We start from the raw sequence: 19,144 nt of genomic DNA on the forward strand, positions 1-19,144 counted from the left end.
TTAATTTTAATTAAAATGCATGACAAAAATGCGTGCGTATGCGTGCAGCATGTGTGTGGATGTGTGTGTATCTGCCACATTTGCTGAATCATAAAGCGTTGCTGCTCACCAGCTCGACTCTGTCGACTGTCATGTGCGTATGTGCTGCTGCGCTGGTTGGTTTAATTTTAATTGTCAACCCTTTGGCTGTCACTTTTATGGCGCGTTGACAGCCGCCGCATAGCTTTCGCTTGCGACGCTCGCTTGCTCGCTCGCTGTGTTGCTTCCGATGGGTGTCAAATTATAGGCCATAATTGTCAATATTTGCGCCTGTTTTTGTTGTCGTTTTTTTTTCTGCTTTGCCGTTAGGCGTGTCGAGGTCCATGCATAAAATCTAATAATTACAGTAGCAGCAAAAAGTTAAAAAAAAAACCCGCACTCTGAACCTTTTGCCATGCTAATCAACTTGGAGCGTTCGCGCTTAGCGCAAATAAGTAGGCAACACTTTTTTCCCTCTCGCTAATAATGCGCGAATACTCTGTATGAAGCCGTGGCAAAGGGGTCGACACAATCGTAAAGAGTGTGAAGTGTTTGTTTTACGACTGCAACAAAACGGAATGATGGTAGAGGATTACTAGAAATGCGATTGAAGTCGCTTTCCACTCTTATTGCTTACAGGGTAGCTGCTCAGTCTTGTTGTTTTTTCCCAGATAGATCTAAAAATTTATGACAGCCGGCTGCGGTGCTGTGGTGCTTAATGCGTGTGAGCAGCTGCCGTGTCACGCGTTACCGCCAAACCTGATGCTGCTGTTGTTGTGGCCGCGGCTGCTGTGGCAGGGATGTTGGACAAGCCAATGGAGAGTGGAGGGATGGAGAATGGAGCGAAAGCGAACGAGCAATGGACAAAATCCTTTTAAAAAACAATTTATGCCAACATTGTGAGGGGCTGTTGCTACCTTTTTCGTCAGAGTGTTTAACAAAGTGCTAATTTAAAAAGTTCACCAAAGCGCCAACAACAACAGCAACAAGAAGAGGAATTACCACCACAACAATAAGGTTGCTGCTGCTGTTGGGTGCACAACAAAAGTAGGAAAATAGCAAAAATTGCTAATTAAAAATTTATATGAAGTTGGCAGTAATAGCATTTTTAATTATAGCCAACTCATGCGCGGGCAGCCAAAAGCAGCAGCAACAGCAACAACAACAGCAACAATCATCGGAAGTAGCGGAAGTGTGGCATAAACATTTTTGAGGTTATGGGGCAAACCTTTTTGCTGTTCCATGCACAAAGAGAGAGAGCATGAGTCGAAGACTCTCTACGCGATAGGCGTAGCACACAGAGAAAATCCTACCTGCCCCCTGTTAATGCTACTTAATGAAAATTTAAATGCCCTCACAGCTTAGTCACTCAGTCATCAACAGGGTGGTGTGTGTATGTGTGTGTGTGTGGCAAGCAGGGAGCCACAATTGGTTGCATAAATCAAAAGAATATATTTTCCAGAGAGAACGAGAGAGAGAAATTGCTAAACTTGCTGCAATTGTTTTCCAAACACAAATAGTGTTTGTTAAGAAAATTGTTTGCAATTGATGCCGCAGCTGCAGTTTGCGGCTTGTGTCTGTTAATTAAATGTATATATGAAATATGCATGAGAAGTGCGTTGTGTTGTGTGTGGGAAACAAGCCACATTTATAAATGAAATAAGAGAGAAACTGTGGCAAAAGCTCAAACGAAGTCTGCATTTGGCATTGTTTTCCGTATACATACATGTATACGTATAATGTTTGTGTGAGTTTTCTTTCTACAGCTCTGCTTTTTGTTTGTGACTACAAAGAAATCCTTAAGAAAACACTCGTATTGCTCTATACTATTTGCATTTTGAAGCCAGGTATTAAAAATAAATTTATTATTGGCTTCATTCGCTTATATTGTTTAGAATTGTGCCATTGTTTTGAGTATTATTTATTTCATGCAGGATTTTATTTTTTAGTCACAGCTTTAAAGCTGACTGCCACAGCAGCTCGTTGTTGTCGACAGCTGAAGTTCAATTGAAAACTCTTGTCAAATTAATTAATTAAACTACGCAGCAGAGGCCGCATTAATAATAGAAAGGCGTCCGGTTGAAGTCAGCGACGGGACATGGCAGAAAAACTTGTTGTTGGCCAATGGCGACCGACAAACAAACAGTGAGACGAGACGAGCCGAGACGAAATGAGACGAGAGATGGCAACACAGAAATAGCACTGCTGCCAAACTGAAAAGTTGTAAAGTTCAACCTTGCAACTTTGTAGGCCTCAAATGGAAGGGAAATGGCATGGAATGGAAAGGAAGGGGAGAAAAGCAAGTTTTATGCTCGTAAAAGATATTTTGCTGTGGCGGCGCTTTAAAGGCATCTTTAAAAGCGTTTAAGATGTTTCCATGTTCTGCTATTTCAATTTCGTGCACATAAAAATCAACGCCACGGCATTGTAATTAGTGCTGGGCTGTTTAGCTGCCACTGCCAGAGAAATGAAGGCAGGAAGGCAGTGAAGCGAATTGGGAGACAGGATGCTAGAAAACAAGGATACTCTGAGCTAACGTTTCACAAATAGTTGAAAAGTTGTGAACTTGCGACGGTCGGCTATCATTTTCGCATTGAACGCGAGTTGGTTATGAGTGCGCGGTTTACCCCCTTATAAACAAGGAGAAGGGTGGGGCTGATGGAGGGAAGGAAAGTTGGGCGCGGTGATAAGCGCATTTGCTTGTTTATCAAGTCAAGCGAGGCGACTGTAAAACTTTTGCCCACTGGCAGCAGCGGCAGCCGAAGAAGCAGCCGTAGCACTTCAAGTCATTAGGCAAGTAACTAACCTTTTGTTTATGGCTGTTGAATTTCTATAATAACAATTATGAAAATTAGGGCGATCCGAGTTGGGGGATGATATATTTTTCGCGGGGGAAAGGAGAGAGGACTGACACCATTGTTTTGACGGCCAATTAAGTTTGTGCCAAATAGGCAAAAGAAGATGCGGCAAACAAATACTTATGCTCTCCAAAATATGGAATATGAAGAGCACAAAATGGGGACTCATCGAAGCACAAATTTTATGTTTATGGCTTTGACAGGTTTTCAAAAACTTAAATTTTGCGTTTACTTACAAATTGCGTCGGCATTTGGTAATAATCGTGTGGACTCACCTGTAAATAAATGAAAGAACAAAACAAATTTGATTAGCATATTTCAATTGCAAATCTTTTGAGCAATCAAATCTAATTAAGCTGCCTCCTAATCAGTTTTTGTGGCCAGCAAACGAACAGCAACAAAACATCATCATCGACATCGTCATCGTCAAATTTGATGCAGTTGTTTGATAGCCACAAAAACCGCATTAAATGCGATTAATTATGAACTTAATTAGCAAAGTAATAAAAAGTAAAGTGCAGCGATTTGTTTCTGATTGAAATTGCTGCGGTTCTCACACACACACACACACACACAGACACACAAACGTCGCTGCGGCTTAAATAAATCCCTTTTAATTAAGAGATAAACAGAAGCAATTAAATTATTAATTATGGCCTAAGCACATACACACACAAACACAAACATAGACAACAGCTAACAGATATAGAAAACATTGCATACTTTATGGCGCACACATAAATCAATAGCCTGCACTTAAAGCTGCTAATTGTTGCTCAATAAACGTTAATACACAACTGGCATAAAACATTTATGCACATTAGTTCAATAGACTTCGGCTTGGCTATAAATAAATTAGCGCGTCGACATAAAAAAAATGAAATAAAACACACACAACAACAGCAATAACAACAACGAAATGTTGTCGAAGACAAACAAAATTAAAGACCCAAAGGACGCCTCAACTCAATTATCGAGTCTAATTGATTTGCGACAGCAACACAACACATACGACCAAATAACTGTATGTATATAGAAATCACTATTGCAATTGGAATTGGTAAAATTGTCAGCTACAGCAGCTGCAGAGATTATGCATATGCGTGTGTGATTTGATTTTGGTCAGTGGACTGCAACAATTGTTGTTAATATAAAATGCTGGCCTCAAACTCTGCTTCTGCTGACTGACTGAATAAAGCTGTAAATTTGTTGCTGTTAGCTGATAAATCACAGCTTATTTGCCACGCAGCTGACCAGACAAACCATTTGGGTGTGTGTGTGTGTGTGTGTAAGCCACGCAGCAAAACACAACCAAGTCAAATGTCATTTTGGGCAGACTGCCCGTCTCTCTCGGTCTGTCTGTCTGTTGCCTGTTTGCTGACCTTTTGCATAATGAAAGTAACGTTGCGGTGGCCATTTTGTGGTTTGACAAATGTTGTGTCAAATTCGGCTATAGAGCCACAAAGCACACACACACACACACAGAGAGAGAAAAAGAAGGAGGAGGAGCGAGAAGCAGTCGAGAGACAGCGGCAGACACGACCATAGAAACAACTTTGTCAACAGCTAATGGACTCCATGCACACACACACACACACACACACACACTGAGAGCAAAAGAGAACGAAAAATTAGCCATGGTCGCACTTTTTGTAGGTGCAACAACAGCAGCAGAAGTGGCCACATGACAGGCAACACAGTGAGGACTGAGCGACGACACAAGGACTCTGCGTTCCGGACATGAGCTTGCCACACATGGCTCATGTTTGACTTGCCAACACACGGAGAGAGATAGAGAGAGAGAGAGAATGAGAGCGACCACCAACAGTTGACCAGGCGGCAACCGCTGCTGATGACAGCAACAATATCATCAGCGTCAGCAACAGCAGCAGCAGCAGCAACAGAAGCACCAGGAACAAGAAAAGCGACATTGGTCAGTTGCAACATGAGCAACATTAAAAAACATTAAACCAGAAATCACTTTGCAACCACGTCGTTTGTTGTGTGAGTGTTGAGGTCTCGTCCACACACATTGTCCAGGGAGGAGAGAGGCATACCGGGGTGTCATTTGAATCCACAAAATGCGGCTTACTTAGGCGCAGACTGATGATGATGTTGCCTCGCTGTTGCTGGCTGCTGCTCTGGCTGCTGTAGCTGGCTCGTTGGTTGTCCTCGCTTTGCCTCCACGTTGTCCTGGCAATGATTTGTTGGCATTTGCGCCGTTTCAAGCCAAAACCTGTCAGCCAACCAACTAGCCAGCGTTGTCTAAATACCGCAACAACCAGCCAAAGCAACGGCAGCAGCATCAGCAGCAGCATCAGCACCAGCAACAACAGCAACAGCAGCCACATCATCGTATTACCAAAGGCTGTGTGTAAATGTAATCCTGGCTGCTTTCGTTAGCTCCCCCTTCCCTCCTCCCTCTGCCAGTCACACTCCATTTATTTTTCACTCCTTGGCTCTCTGTCTGTAGTGTAAACAAATGTTATACGCAAGTCGCAAAAGGCTCACTCCTGATCCTCTTGTTTCTCCTTTGCTGTTTTCTTTTTTTGGTTGTTGGTTGCAAATGCATTTGCCAGGCAACCAGGGCGCAAAACCAAAGCAGGCAATGCAATTTTTAGGCTAAATGCTATTTCTGCTGAACGTTTCTTGCTGTTGTTGTTGCTGTGTGGCTGCTGCTTTTAGAGCACTTTACACGCCTGTCTCGGCTTGGCCCTACACCTCTCATTTGCATATTTGAGCAGCAGCAACACCGACGACGACGACGACGCGACATCCTTTACGTTGGCGACATCGTCGTCATCAACTCTCTGCCTCAACTTTTCCATTTGTCGCCTCTCTTCACTCTAGGAGGCGTCTGGCTTTTCTAGTGTTTACTGTACTGTCTGCCTCCCAAAAAAGCTAATGTAAAAGTTTTGTTTTTGAGGTTGTGTGCCGCCCAACACACAACAATTTGACTAGAAAATGTTCATGAAATTTTAAGAAGTGCAAAATTAGCGTGTGAGTCCTCGACAAGAGCTTACGAGAGATCGAGACTTAATGAACAGAAGCGGCAACATCAACAGCAAACAAACTAACGGAGCGCATAAGAAGTTCTTGTTTGTCCTCGTCTACCAAACATGAGCTTAAATGGCCACAAAAATGTTGCCCAAAACTATTACAGAGTTAACAACTGTAGACAGAGGGAATCTAAAAATAATAATGGAGAGGATTTGTTGCTGTTGTTGTTTGAAAAGATTGCAAATCATTTTAAATTCTAGACGACTTCCGCTTAATTTCTTTGGGTTTAAGGCTTTAGGGTTAAAAAGTCAAATAAATTTGCATTAAATTAAGATTGAATTGTTTTGGGCGAGAGAGAAGGAGAGTTTTGCAAATCAACAATAAAATAGACAAACAATGCGTCAAAAGTAAATAATATGCCAAAAATGTATTGTGCAAACGAAGTCGACGACGACGACGACGACGACGGCACAAAAGCTGAAAGCAAATTATTTAAATCAACAGCAAACAGAACAAAATATTGTTGAATAGAATGTAAAAGGCAAATACAATTTACACGCAACCAAAAACATTCGAGGGGGGGAGAAGTGAGGCAAAGACTGATGTGTGTGTGTGTGTGTACGTATGCATATATGAAAAATGCTGAGGACATCATGACGTTGCAGAGGACGGAGATTTGTGCAACATCATCTGAGCATTTGGTTTCGTTGCGGGTTCGAGGGACGAGTGGCGAGAGACGTTGGCAACTCTCAACTTTGTGTGCTTTTGCATGCGAAATTTTTGGATTTATGCCGAAAAATGCATAAATAACTGTTAATATTTAATATTGTTAACTTGTAAATTTTAAATGAAATATGTGTGTGTGCAGCAGGCCATGTGCAAGGACGTTGACGACCCAAAAGCTGACGACAACTGCGGCTCTGGTCAACCTCTGCTCTGGTCTGTGTCCAGTGCAAAGACTTGTCATCATCCTGCCGCTGCTGCTGCTGCTGTTGCTGTTGCATATGAATTATGCAGTTTTTAACAAAAATTCCACATGAGCGACCGACAGCATACACAACAGAGAGCTGGGACGGACTTCCCTTTCGCCAAGGCAAAAGTTTAATTGTTTCTGTTTTACAATTTGACAATTGTTTTTCATTGTATTTCATGTTGGGTTTTATGCATATTGCTCGAAGCTCGCGACAGTTGTCAAATTAGAAATAACATTTGGCATTTTCACTGCAACATTCGTTCGCTTTCATCATCATCATCATCTTCAACAGCAGCTGCAATCAGTTGTAATGTTCTGCGTGAGATTTGCATAATTGAAAAATCGCAACGCGCAACTAAGAACTTAAGTGCATTTCAATTACAAAAATTGTTGAGCTCTATCTGCCGTTGCATAAATCATGTATGCTAACACCTAAGCCCACACACAGACAGCTCGAGTGATGAAAGCTGTTCAATCTGGTACGTGTTGTGAAATAAACTCAATGCTAAAGCAGACACACTCGGACCAAATATCAAAAACTCAAATTCGACGGATTTTGGGCGCCTTTTTCTCTATTTGTATTTTCCTGCGCCTAGCTGCAAATTCAGTTTTCGTTTCTCTCCAACAGCAACAACAAGAACAACAAATAACAACATTTGGTCAGTGGCGAGCAAATTTAAAACTTATAAGCACGCCACACGCGGCGGCATCACGTTGTTGTTGTTGTATGCAATGGCCGCTCGCTCGCTGGCTTCGAATGTTCGCCGACTGTTGACGGTTGAGACGCACGCACGGCCGCCCACGGCCCCGCCCCCTCGCTCTTCCTGCCACCTCCTGCTCAGTCGTCGTTCAGTGGCCCAAAAGCCATAAAGTTTTTATTTATTTGCATTTGCTCACGTGTGCATGTTTAATTAAATTTGAAGCGCCAGAGCAGAGCAACCAACCGGCCAACCGAGTCTCTCTCTCTCTGCGTCGGCTTGGGAAATTTTCTGCTTTTATTTTTTTGTTTGTTGGCCGCCAAAATACAAAAATACATGCGAGTTGTTGGCGCCGACGACGACGTCGCCGTTGCCGTTTGCCGCTTGCCACAGCACGAAAAAGTTATGTCTAACGGCTTGGAGAGTGCGGGCGATGGCGTGGCATATGATGCAGTTTACGTAACGAAAATTGAGTTGGACATGAACAAATTGCGGTTAGGTTGGTGGATTTGTTGGTTTCAGTTTTTGTGTATGGACAGCAATGAGGGGGCGCGGGTCGTGCAGGCAGCTTGTATATATATTTTTTTTTTCTGCTCTCTCTCATATTTTTGTCAGCCTGCACGGCGCATATGTGCATTGCCATGCACGAAGGATGCGGGAGAGGAGGGGAGGGATAAAGGGACAGCAGTGGATAGTTGTAAAATGCAAATTGGAGCGTGACATGCATTTCGACAGCTTTCAAATGCAAAAGCTGATGATGGTTTTATCTTAAAGTTTTGACTTGAGTGGTTTATGCCCATCGCCAGCTGAAACTATCAGCATTCATAGATCTCTACACATACTCTGACACACACTCTCAGATGTTGTCTCTCTCTTATTATCTATGCTAAGCAATTAATCTTGTTTGTTGTCAGCGCTGAAAAGTAGGCAAAACACTTTTTTTCCGTTTGACAAATGGCAAACAGACGATGTTTTGCTCAAAATGCGTTAATTAAATTTTGTCTAACTGCTTGAATGCGTAGACAAGCCCAAGGGGACACACTCATACACCCACACCCACACACATACACATAAGACGCCCACGCATCGCATTACGATGCCTACTTTTAAGCGCTGACATCTTGTTTCGCCAGGCAGCAAGCAGCTCATCAAATTTGCAGCTTGTTTCAAGCTGCTTGAATATGCACACACGTGTGTCTCTGTCTGTGTGTGAGCGTTTTTGGGCTTGTACAATTTTCTTGTGTAGAATTTATGCGCCTCATTAGTTGGTCCAGCCTCTGCCGAGTAGTATATGTAACTCTCATCATCATCTCACCTTCAGTCACAGCAACAGCAACAGCGGCAGCATCATCATTAGTCACAAGTAGCGGGTCACAGGTCGCTGCGTTTGCCGCCGCTGCCGCCGCCATCGCTGTGCCTAAAAATATGCTAAGCATTTGCGCCGCGTCAAATTAAATGGTTTCGAAGATGTTTGACATATTTGGCACAGTTTACCTACGAAATCGTGTGCCCTGCATTCAAAAGCGAACGCGCTCGCGTCACAACATAAACATATGCAAAGATTTTTCATATTTCCCGTAACATTTTTCACTGGCTCGACACACTCTCGCTCGTTGCCTGACTGGCTGGCAAGTCAGTCAGTCGGTCGCTTGTTGAAAGGGTTGAAGTGTCTCAACAACAGCAAGGAGAGAAAACAAGTAAAAGTGTAAGAATGGGCGCTCATAAATGTAGGCGGACCTCGCATTGATTTTTCCTCTTTTTTTTTTCTTTCTTTGCTCAGCCTTGTCGTCGTCGCCGTCGTCGTCGTGGCTGCTGCGCTCATTCATTTCATTTCTTTCGTCTTGCGTTTTATTTTATGCTCTGCTTTTCATTTTTATGAGTGTGTGTGTGTGTGTGTGTGCGAATGAGTGTGTGACTCTGCTCTGCCATTGCCTACTTTTTATGTGTTTTTATTTATTTGCGCCGCTTTGCAATTTGAAAAAGTGTTCGCGTGTAGACCCACAGCCAACAGCCAACAGCCAACAGCCAGCAACAGCAGCAGACTAAAGGGGCTTTGGCTTAGCCCGGCAGCAGCATCCCGTCTCCTTTAATCATCTCCTGGCCTGCACTGAGCCTTGTCCTGGCCTGGCCTTATATACATAGTAGTAGTCGGAGGAGGTAAGGCGGCCATCGTTCTATTTCGTGTTGTAGCGAGTCTTGCGTGTCTCAGTGCCTTATATTGCAAAGCGAGCATAATAAATATTTGACGCTTCATAAATCTTTAAAGAGTTGCCAAAAGCAGCAATAGCTATTGCTATGCCAGCATTCAGCCCCCTTTCTTCCACCTTTCCCAGCGTCGTCTCTATCTCGTTTCTTATTTCGAGTGCTTTCTTTTTTTTTTTTTTTTTTGGGCATCGCTTAATGGATTTGCTACATTTCACCGCGCTCTACGTTTATGCTAATGACTTGGCCAGAACTCAAACCTAGGCTGCAATCGGAAGCGGCTGTGCAAATTTGACAATGAGGCTGAGAGAGAGACGCACTCCAAAGGGGCGAACGACAAACAGCAGATAGCAGATAGCAGACAGCAGACCATAGACACTACTGGCCACTTGGGAAACCCTTGCAAATTGCATGGCCAAGAGCGGCGCTTGAAATCTTTTGGCACAGTTTTCACTTGCACTTGCGCGCCGCCGTTTTTGATTTCCCCAATGATTTGCATTAACATTTTTCGGCTCTACGCATTTCCACCTCTTCTCTGCTCTATGCATACTCCTCTCCCTCTATACACACTTGCCAAGCAATTTAAAAGCCACACAAATACACACACACACACTCGATAGAGAGCGGTTGGTTTAAGCCACAGCAACAACTACTGCAGACAATGAACAACCGATCCGACCATAAGCGTATTATGCGGGTTGCTTTTTGTTCCTTTCCCTTTTGCTCTTGCTCTGCATCTCTCTCGCATTGCTTAGCTCATCCTGTTTCTCTTCTCGACGAACCGACACAAATGAACTATTGTTTATAAACCAGATAAACTCAACCGTATTTCTCTCTCCCTCTCTCTGTGAGTATATTTCTCTGGCTGCCACACACTCAAGTTTTTTGGGGCTTCTTCACGCCGTTGGGTATTCTGATTCACATTGCTATTTTCATGCAGTAATTAAAAGTTTCAGCCGCAGCGCGACCTCAATTTGATACCCTGTATATGAATTTTCATTTATTAAAATTCAACCAAATTGAAATGAATTTATCTGCAATTTATCAAAGATATTAATCCGTCATAATTATTATAAAACAATAATTATGCGTCAATTTTTTAATTGCACTAAACAATAATAAATGTTGTTCATAATAGCATTGTCTATTTTATGTTTTTTTGTTAGGATAATAAGTGATTATGCTAGTTTGGCATAATTGAATGCAGAGTTGAATTGATTAATGCCCAAAATTGAACTTAATTGACATATGAAATCAATTAATTATGTTGCTGTCGATTGTTTAAGCTCTTTCTCTCTCTCTAATGTATATTTAACCACATATTTTAATATTTATATTTTATTTTATGTTGCTTAATTAAAGATCTGCATGCCTTTATGTATGTAGTTATATAACTAGTTTATTTCTATTTTTATTTTTTATGTACAACAAGACAACTAGATTCACTTTGCAGTGCGAGGCTAAAGGTGTTTTACAGTTCATTAAAATTTGGCGCAGTGCCAACGGCAATGAGCATTAAAGTTATGCCCATCTAGTAGTTTCTCACAAGCTGTCTCCGTTGCTTGTATCTTTGTTTGTTGTTAAGTGTGTTAACAGGCTTTATATTGCACGCTCACACAACACTTGTACATACACACTTATGCTGGCTGGCAAGGAGGTAGCTCACAACTGCCTCTCTGTGTCTTTGTCTCTGTCTGTCCGTCTGTCTTATTAGCGTTCAACAACGGCGCCGCATGCTACTCATTGAGCACACGCTTGACATGCATGGCCAGTCCGAGGGGGTTGTGGTGAGGAGGGTAAAAAGAGGGGGAACATGCTGAGCTGTGTGAGCTGTTTTAAAATGGAAACGCAACGTCTTAAAGTCTATAGTCGGTAGGTAGTCTGTGTATTCTATATAGCATACTTTTGTGCGCGCGCCCGAGCTGCTGACAACTTCCGACAGTTGCCGTCGCTGGCAGTAGCTATTATTACGAGTATTCCTGCTCTCTCGCTCTCTGTGCTGTGCTGTGAAATAAAAAACCGCAATTACCAGCGAGTAAAATATATATGGCAATGAGCCAAGACGACGCGTCGGGGGTGAAGCGAGAGCAAATAAACCAGCCTTTTATGTGTATATGTATGAGTGTGTGACATAAAGCAAACAATATGGCGACACGCAACACTAAACAGATGAGGAAAGCGCCACACACACAACGACATGGACACGACGTTGACGACTTTTGTTGTTCTGCACACGAATATCACACATACGACGCGTTGTCAACTGTTGTCGCTGGCAGAACGACAACAATGTTGCTGCAACAAAATGTCAAGCGACTGGCCGAGTCGAGCCAAGCGAGTCAACATTAGTTTTAGTTGCAAACAACACACAAACAAAAGCAAAAACAAAGTTACCTAAAAAGGGCGCGCACACAAAATGGAATTATACCAAAAGGCGTCCATCTATGTCTCTCACTCTGTCTCGCTTTGTTTGGGTTCAAGGGAAGGAGACGAAGGGTCGCACAGCAATGCCCCAATGCCCCAGCACCTTTTGGTTGCACTCATTGTGCGCTGGAGTGCGCTGCCATTAAGTCGCATTGTTTCTGTTTTCTGCAACTTTTTCTCGTTGAGCACAAAAATTGAGTAACTGCACGTGAATGAAAATGAAAACAAAGCCAAGGCGCACGGCGCACGAGAAGGACGACAATGGTGGGCAAAATTGCGGGGCGCAAAGCAGACCAACTTTCACGCTAAAAACTTTCGCATTTCTTAACTAGTTTTTGTTATTGTTAGCTGGTTTTATATCGTTGTTTTTGTTGCTATTGCTGCTGCTGCTGCTGCTGCTACTCCTGCTGTTTTTTGGCGCTTGCTGTGTCGCCTTCGCCTTCGTGTGCTGTGCACAAAATGCGGAAAATTAAATTGCCCTCGTTCGGGCACCCTCAACCAACGAACCCAAAAAACAAAAACACAGACACTGAACTGAGACACATACAAACAATAATTGAAATAAACACTTAAAAAGTTTGACTGTACTCTCTCTTACTCTTGTTGCCTTTGGTTTTTCCTTGGCTTTTGCGTGAGCATTGAAATAGTTTGCTTGCTTTTAATGCCGCGTACTGATGCAGCAGTTAAATTTTATTAAGCAGTGTGCAAACAACACAAAACTTGCAACAATAGACAGATTTGCAACTGATTGTCTTGAATGCTGTTGCTTCATTTGCCATTGTTGTTCTTTACTACAAAACAAAAGTGCTGCATACCTCATCTTGCTCTGTGATCCAATTATGGCTGGCAACAACTTGTGATTTACGTACAATTACAAAAACGAAATATAATTAAGTCATTGGGCGGCACAGGATAGCACAAGTCAAGCGCGTTAAGCCGCAAGGCAGAACAACAAAGTACAACAACAACGCAAACATAATTCAAGTATTCGCATATGTCCTGCGGCCATATCATGTCCTTGGTCATGGCAACAGGCAAACGTCAAATGGCAGCATTTGTTATGCTATTTACATCGCCGCATATTTCATGCTCATTATTTTGCTTTTTGTGCCAAAGAGATTGATAAGACATTCACTGTGAATCGTTGATAAAATGGGAAATAAACGCAACTCGTTGAATGCCAAACATAAGTCAAAAGCAAATTTAAATTATTGCAATTTAATTTCCCATTTCTAAGCTACACGAAATTTAAGTAGATGTTAAGAGTCTCGTTTAGTAAAATATTCTAAATTAATTCCATAATTATTGTAATTTAATTTCCAAAGAGAATTCTTGACTTCAATTGCCGCAGGAATCACAAAATCGTTTGAGCGAGAAGAAAAGACTTCAATATGCCGCAAAATCAATGAGCAGAGGAGAGGCCTTTAAGTAAAATTCTTTACTGTACAGAAATATTAAATTTAAAATACGTAAAATAGAAAATGTTTTTGTGGGATGCACAATCTTTTATGCTAGCCGAACCGAGCTGAGCTTGACAAATTGCATTCCCCATGATTTTGATCTAATTGTTCCATCTACGACGTATATAAAATAATATCCTTCTCTCTGTCTCTCTCTCTGTCGCTGTGTGTCTGTGTCCCTTTTGCAAATGGGATTTTCATTTATGCAAAGTTAAATGCCTTTGTTGTTATTGCTATTGGAGCATGACGACAACAAAGCGACGCTTAATTAATTTGATAATTCTTTGGCTGTTTTGGCCACAGAATGCCAAGGCGAAAGACAAGTCTAGGCAAATTGCCCGCTGCGGTGTAATAAGGCGCAAAAATAGCATAAAACATTTCTTACTTCGAGTGAAGAACACATACAAGCAAAATAATAGCGAAAGCGAGAGAGTGAGAGAGGCATAAATATAATTTTTCGTTCACGTTGCGCGTTGCGCTGCAAAAATTAATATCAATTTTCAGCTTTGTCTATGAGAGAGCGCAGAGTGCTAGTTGTGTTTTTTACTTTCCATGTTTTTTTCGTAGTTATTTTTATATATTCATTGCGTGCGTTTTTGGCGTTATGTGCATGTGTCCTTTTTGTCCAGCCTTATTACATTAACAGCTATTACTCATAATTACGCGCTCTCTTTCGCTCTTGCAATTAACTTGATTACAATAACTAACCATGTTGTTGCACCAACAACAGCAACAACAACAACAAAAAAGGGGTGCCCCCTGGAGGCGGGCAACTGCTGATGTATATGCTGATTAGGCCTGTCTGCGAGTCTCCATCGACAGGCGCGCTTCTTAAGCAGCTTTTTGGCTTCGATTTTACTTTATGTTCTTCTTCGCTTTTTCGCTTTTATTCTTCACTCAAATTCAGTTAAATGCCTGCGGCTCTGCTATCTGGGGCAATCTTTTGAGTGCGTCTCCCACACACACAACAGCTGCGATAATAGAACATTTGGCCGTAGGACAAATTATGCGTTCGTAATGTGAACTGAAGACACCGCCAGCAGCCACGACAATCAGTGTCAGCAACAGGAAGTTGTCTTCTTTTTGGCGGAGAGAATCTTTTTCGTTTTCGTTTTTTTGCTTTTTTCAATGCGTAATTGAAAAGCGTGAAAAGTCAAAAGTGACAAACGCAGCAGCAGCAGCAGCAGCAACAGACACGAAGCGTGGAGCTGCGTCAAGGACTCGCGCTCTTGATTGACAAACAAGTTCAGGCCAAATCAACTAAAATGCTAGTGCTAACGAGATTTTGTTATTGTTGTTGTTGTTGCTATTTAAGACTTTTGCCACATGCGAAAAAAAATTAATTAACAGAATTTCACTTTTATCAAAGCAAAGCAAACGCGCCATGCGATGCGTTCAGCGACAGCCACCAAACAGTAATAAAAATAGAAAAAAAAGCTGGCGAAAAGCAAAAAAAAAAAAGGAAAAGGTTGCAATTACCGTTAATGAGTTTAATGCCAAAGGCGCCGCCAAACGCATCTCTAGCGCCCTTTTTAACAAACTTGGTTATTTTCCCATTTTTGTTGTATTTTTTGTGCTTTCCTACTAATGAGGAGCACCCCGTTTGCTGAACATCAGGCTTCTGCCTGAAAGTTCGCCTTGTCTATTTTCACTTTTATTTACACTTGACTTCATTTTGACAGCGGCCAAGGATGCACAAAGAACGCGCAACAAGTTTGTGCGGCAAGTTCTTTCTTCTTTTTCGTTGTATTTCTAGATACCCTCGTATGTCGGAGTGAAGCAAAGGGTTTCTATATCTAAATTGTGTTCAATTTAGATACAATTTTTACTTTGTTTCGAGGGTATGTTTGAGGGCCATCACTTGTTTGCCTTTGCTATTATTCTTTGGCTTGCCAAAAAACCCTTGCATTTGACAACAGAAATTACCCTTTTTTTTTTTGCTTGGCACATTAATTTGCCCAGGTTCAGTGATTTTGAACAGGCAAAAAGCATGGAAGCAAGCAACCATCCACCACTTCCTCGCTCACCTCGCACACCTGTCGACCTTTTGAACATTTGACCAGTTCATTGAAGCGTTTTTGGGAAGTAAAGACGCATAGCCAAGGGCAGCCCTCAGCACTCAGTCCTCAGTTAAGTTCAACCCTAAATGGGCCGCAAATAGCATTAATGACTTCGTCGTTTGTCTGTCCGAGCTAAGAGAGAGAGAGAGTGAAGCAGCAGTTACTATCTTATGTTAGCTTTAGCTTTTTGCTTTGACTTTGACTTAAGCTGTCTGTTGTGCCTTCTTCTGCTCCGTCTGACTTGTCCGTCTGTCTATCTGTCTGTTTGGTGTTGGTTTCCTTTTTGCCCTTTGCCATTTTCTTTTTTTTTTTTTTCTTTTTTATTGAATTGGCAAATGAAAGCCAATTAGTTGCAATGCTGTGGGCTAGTAAGTGTTAAATTAATTATCTAATGACTACTCGGTACTTGACTACTCCTCTCTCTCTCTCTCTCTGTCGTCTCTCGTTTCACTCTTTTTTTAATTTTATTATTGAACTTTTATATAAAATGTGGTTGAAGAGCACAAGGACACACACAGAGAAAGAGTGAGAGAGAGAGTCGCACGCACACTTGCCTCACATACGAGCAGTTAATTATATTTGATGATAAAAATAAAATTGCAGTTGATCACAGATGCAGTAGTGCCAAGTGGCAAGTGCTGCACAAATACTCTGAGTCAGTCACAGGTCGGTCGGTTGGTCGGGTCAGGTGAGTTCAGTTCACGAGACGACAACGACGACGACGACGACGACGACAATGGCAAAACAAATATTAAAGCCAGACAAACATACACTCAGTGTGTGTGTGGCTTACTAGCTGCTGTGTGAAGTGGCAAGCCGTTGAGCTGCTGTTGGGCTGGACTGAGCTAAGATGCTGCTTGAAAATCCAGTTATAAAAATGGTCAGCCAACAACTCATGCAATGCAATAAGACGACAAGGACAACGACAACGGCAAACGAGGAGAGCAACAGCAACAGCAACATCCAACGATACCACACACATTGCAAATCCTGAACTTAGCAGAAGAAAACAGGAGCCAAGGCAGCAGCACGTGAGTGTGTGTAAGAAATGTAAACTTAAATATTTTATGGCATTCAAGCAACAAATAAAAGTATCAGAGCAGCAGGAAGCAGGCAGGCGGGTTGACGGACGGACAGACAGAGAGACGGACGGACAGACGGACGGGCAGTGAAGCAGGTAAGTGCCGCTGCTGCTGAAATAAAATTGCATACTTTATGGGGCAGGATGCGGCTGCAGAGCATAGGGAAAGCGTCGTCGTCGTAGGGCCGAGCTTCAAAGGCAAAGCAGCGCAGGAAATTCGATGAAATTTATTTACAGTTAAAAAGCAGACAAGTGCAAAGCGACCGAAAAAGGACTTGACTCCTTCTTCTTTTTAACACGTGAGTGTGTGTCACTGAGTAAGTTTATTTAAAATTCAATTATGCCGCACAAAAAGACAGAGTGAGAGAGCGCAGTAAGATGAGAGTGAGATCCACTGAACTAAATCGCCTTTAACTTGAATAAAAGCAAAAAAGGATATTCTAATTTCCTACTCTCTTTGTGGCTTTCATATAATACTATATCAACTTAACTAGCCATCAAGCACACTCTACTCGAAGTGCATGTAATAGTTTAGTTTGCTAATTTGAGTTCGAGCTTACCAAATGATTGAGCTTATACAGAAATTGTTCATCGATCCTTACCTGCAACAAAAGTAAATGGAAAATTTTATTAGTTAAATGCAAAGTTTACACATGCGGCACTTAAGTTCTAAATAACAATTGGACAATTGCACAACAATATATCTGGAGATGGAGAGAGTTTAAATATATATATATATATATATATAGAGAGATAGAAAGGTACACGAGTATATCAAATATGCATTATAATTATTTACTGGGTTTCGTTGTACAATAAATTAAAATATTAATATTGTATTACGCTACAAATTAAATAAAAATGTGAATCGAAGATAGATTTCTTAAAACAAATAAATACAATTTAATGAGCCTTATAATTACATGATTTCTATTAGATTTCTTTAATTATACAAATTGTTTTTAGGCAAGATTAAATTTCCTCAACAATTTGTGTCATTTTCTCAAGTACATAATGAGGAGAGCTGCTCCCAAAACCCGCCTCGAGGCGTATCATTTTCAAGGTCTCACTTGCAATCAAATTATGAGTAATTTATGCCGCGTTGCTGCTGCTGCTGTTGTTGTTGCTGTTGTCTGCTGCCTACTTATAATTTTAATATCATGACATCCAAAATCTTGTTAAAGAAATCTCAATTATCTACTTTTATTGATTTGCAAAGCAAGCAAAAGCAAAAGCAAACGACAAAAGCAAAGCACAGATGGTAAACAAGCTGGAACGCGATCCTGATTCTATTTACGCACCATTTTGTCGCTCTTCACTTTCGCTGTCGCTTTTCGCTTCGCTTTCCGTTTCCCCGTTTCCCCGTTTCCCGCCCCGACGACGAAATGTTGAAAAAATGCACGAAAACAATTACGATAAAAATATATACGTATATATATATATATATATATATAGATATACGTCTATAAATATGTATGTGTGTGTAAGTAGGTTAGGACAGGTTGTCCGGAGGTGGAGAGACAGAAGAGTCCTGTGACAAGCCCTGAGCATGGATAAAAGCAAATTATGATAACAATAAAGATTTAACTAGAGGAGTCCGTGAAGTGGCAGGCGGCATGCCGCTAGACACAAAGCCCAGTCTCAGTCCCCAGTCCGGGTCTCATTCTTTGCCTCGACCCGGGCACATAGCGAAACAAGGACAATTTAAATAGACATTTATCTTGCGAAACGACAGCGCAGGTTGTGCACCCACACACCCAAATACACACACATACACACACACACATAGATACACGTGCCGTTGCCTATAACAAAATTACAGCATTGCGGCTGATCCATGACGATGACGATAATGTGCGGGTTTTTCTCGTAGTCACCCTCCTCTGCCTTCTTTGGTTGCCTTTTGCGTCCCCGCCTGACATTGATGATGTGAACGAGAGTTGGTTCGCTTTTTTTGTTTGATTTTATTTATGCGATTTCGTGTATTTTGTTTAACAAGAACATCAACCGCAAATTTTTGGACGCGTTCGCTTTCGCGTTCTTCGACTAGCTTGCCACAAGCCAAGATGCTCGCTGGCTGCCTGGCATTCACCTCCCACCTCTCCCCTTCTCTAACTTCGCATTGTTGTTGTTTGCTGTTTTTATTTTCTTTACAATTTTTGGCTTGGCAAATGTTTTTCAAAGCATAAAAATACTTTTACATTAACTTGTTCTAACAACACACACACACACACACACACATAGAACCACAAAAGTTGTAGAAAAAGAAAAAAAATTTGTTCGTCTACATTTTGCGTAGCTTTTAGCGCTCAACGACTTTGCCGCTTGCTGGTTTTTTCCTTTTGCTTTTTTTTGTTGTTATTGTTGTTG

At 41.7% G+C, this 19,144-nt stretch overlaps 1 protein-coding gene across 1 annotated transcript in view; it reads right to left on the reverse strand.

Moving 5' to 3' along the window:
* The window catches only part of LOC133837474 (polypyrimidine tract-binding protein 1), a 166,688-nt gene that overhangs the window by 56,622 nt on the left and 90,922 nt on the right, over nt 1-19,144 (reverse strand). The window contains 2 exon segments of the mRNA XM_062268250.1: nt 3,113-3,151; nt 17,335-17,376. Of these exon segments, the coding sequence (XP_062124234.1) occupies nt 3,113-3,151; nt 17,335-17,376 (81 nt within the window).

This window comes from Drosophila sulfurigaster, chromosome 2R (assembly GCF_023558435.1).
Source record: "Drosophila sulfurigaster albostrigata strain 15112-1811.04 chromosome 2R, ASM2355843v2, whole genome shotgun sequence".
In the NCBI taxonomy this organism is placed as follows: domain Eukaryota; kingdom Metazoa; phylum Arthropoda; class Insecta; order Diptera; family Drosophilidae; genus Drosophila; species Drosophila sulfurigaster.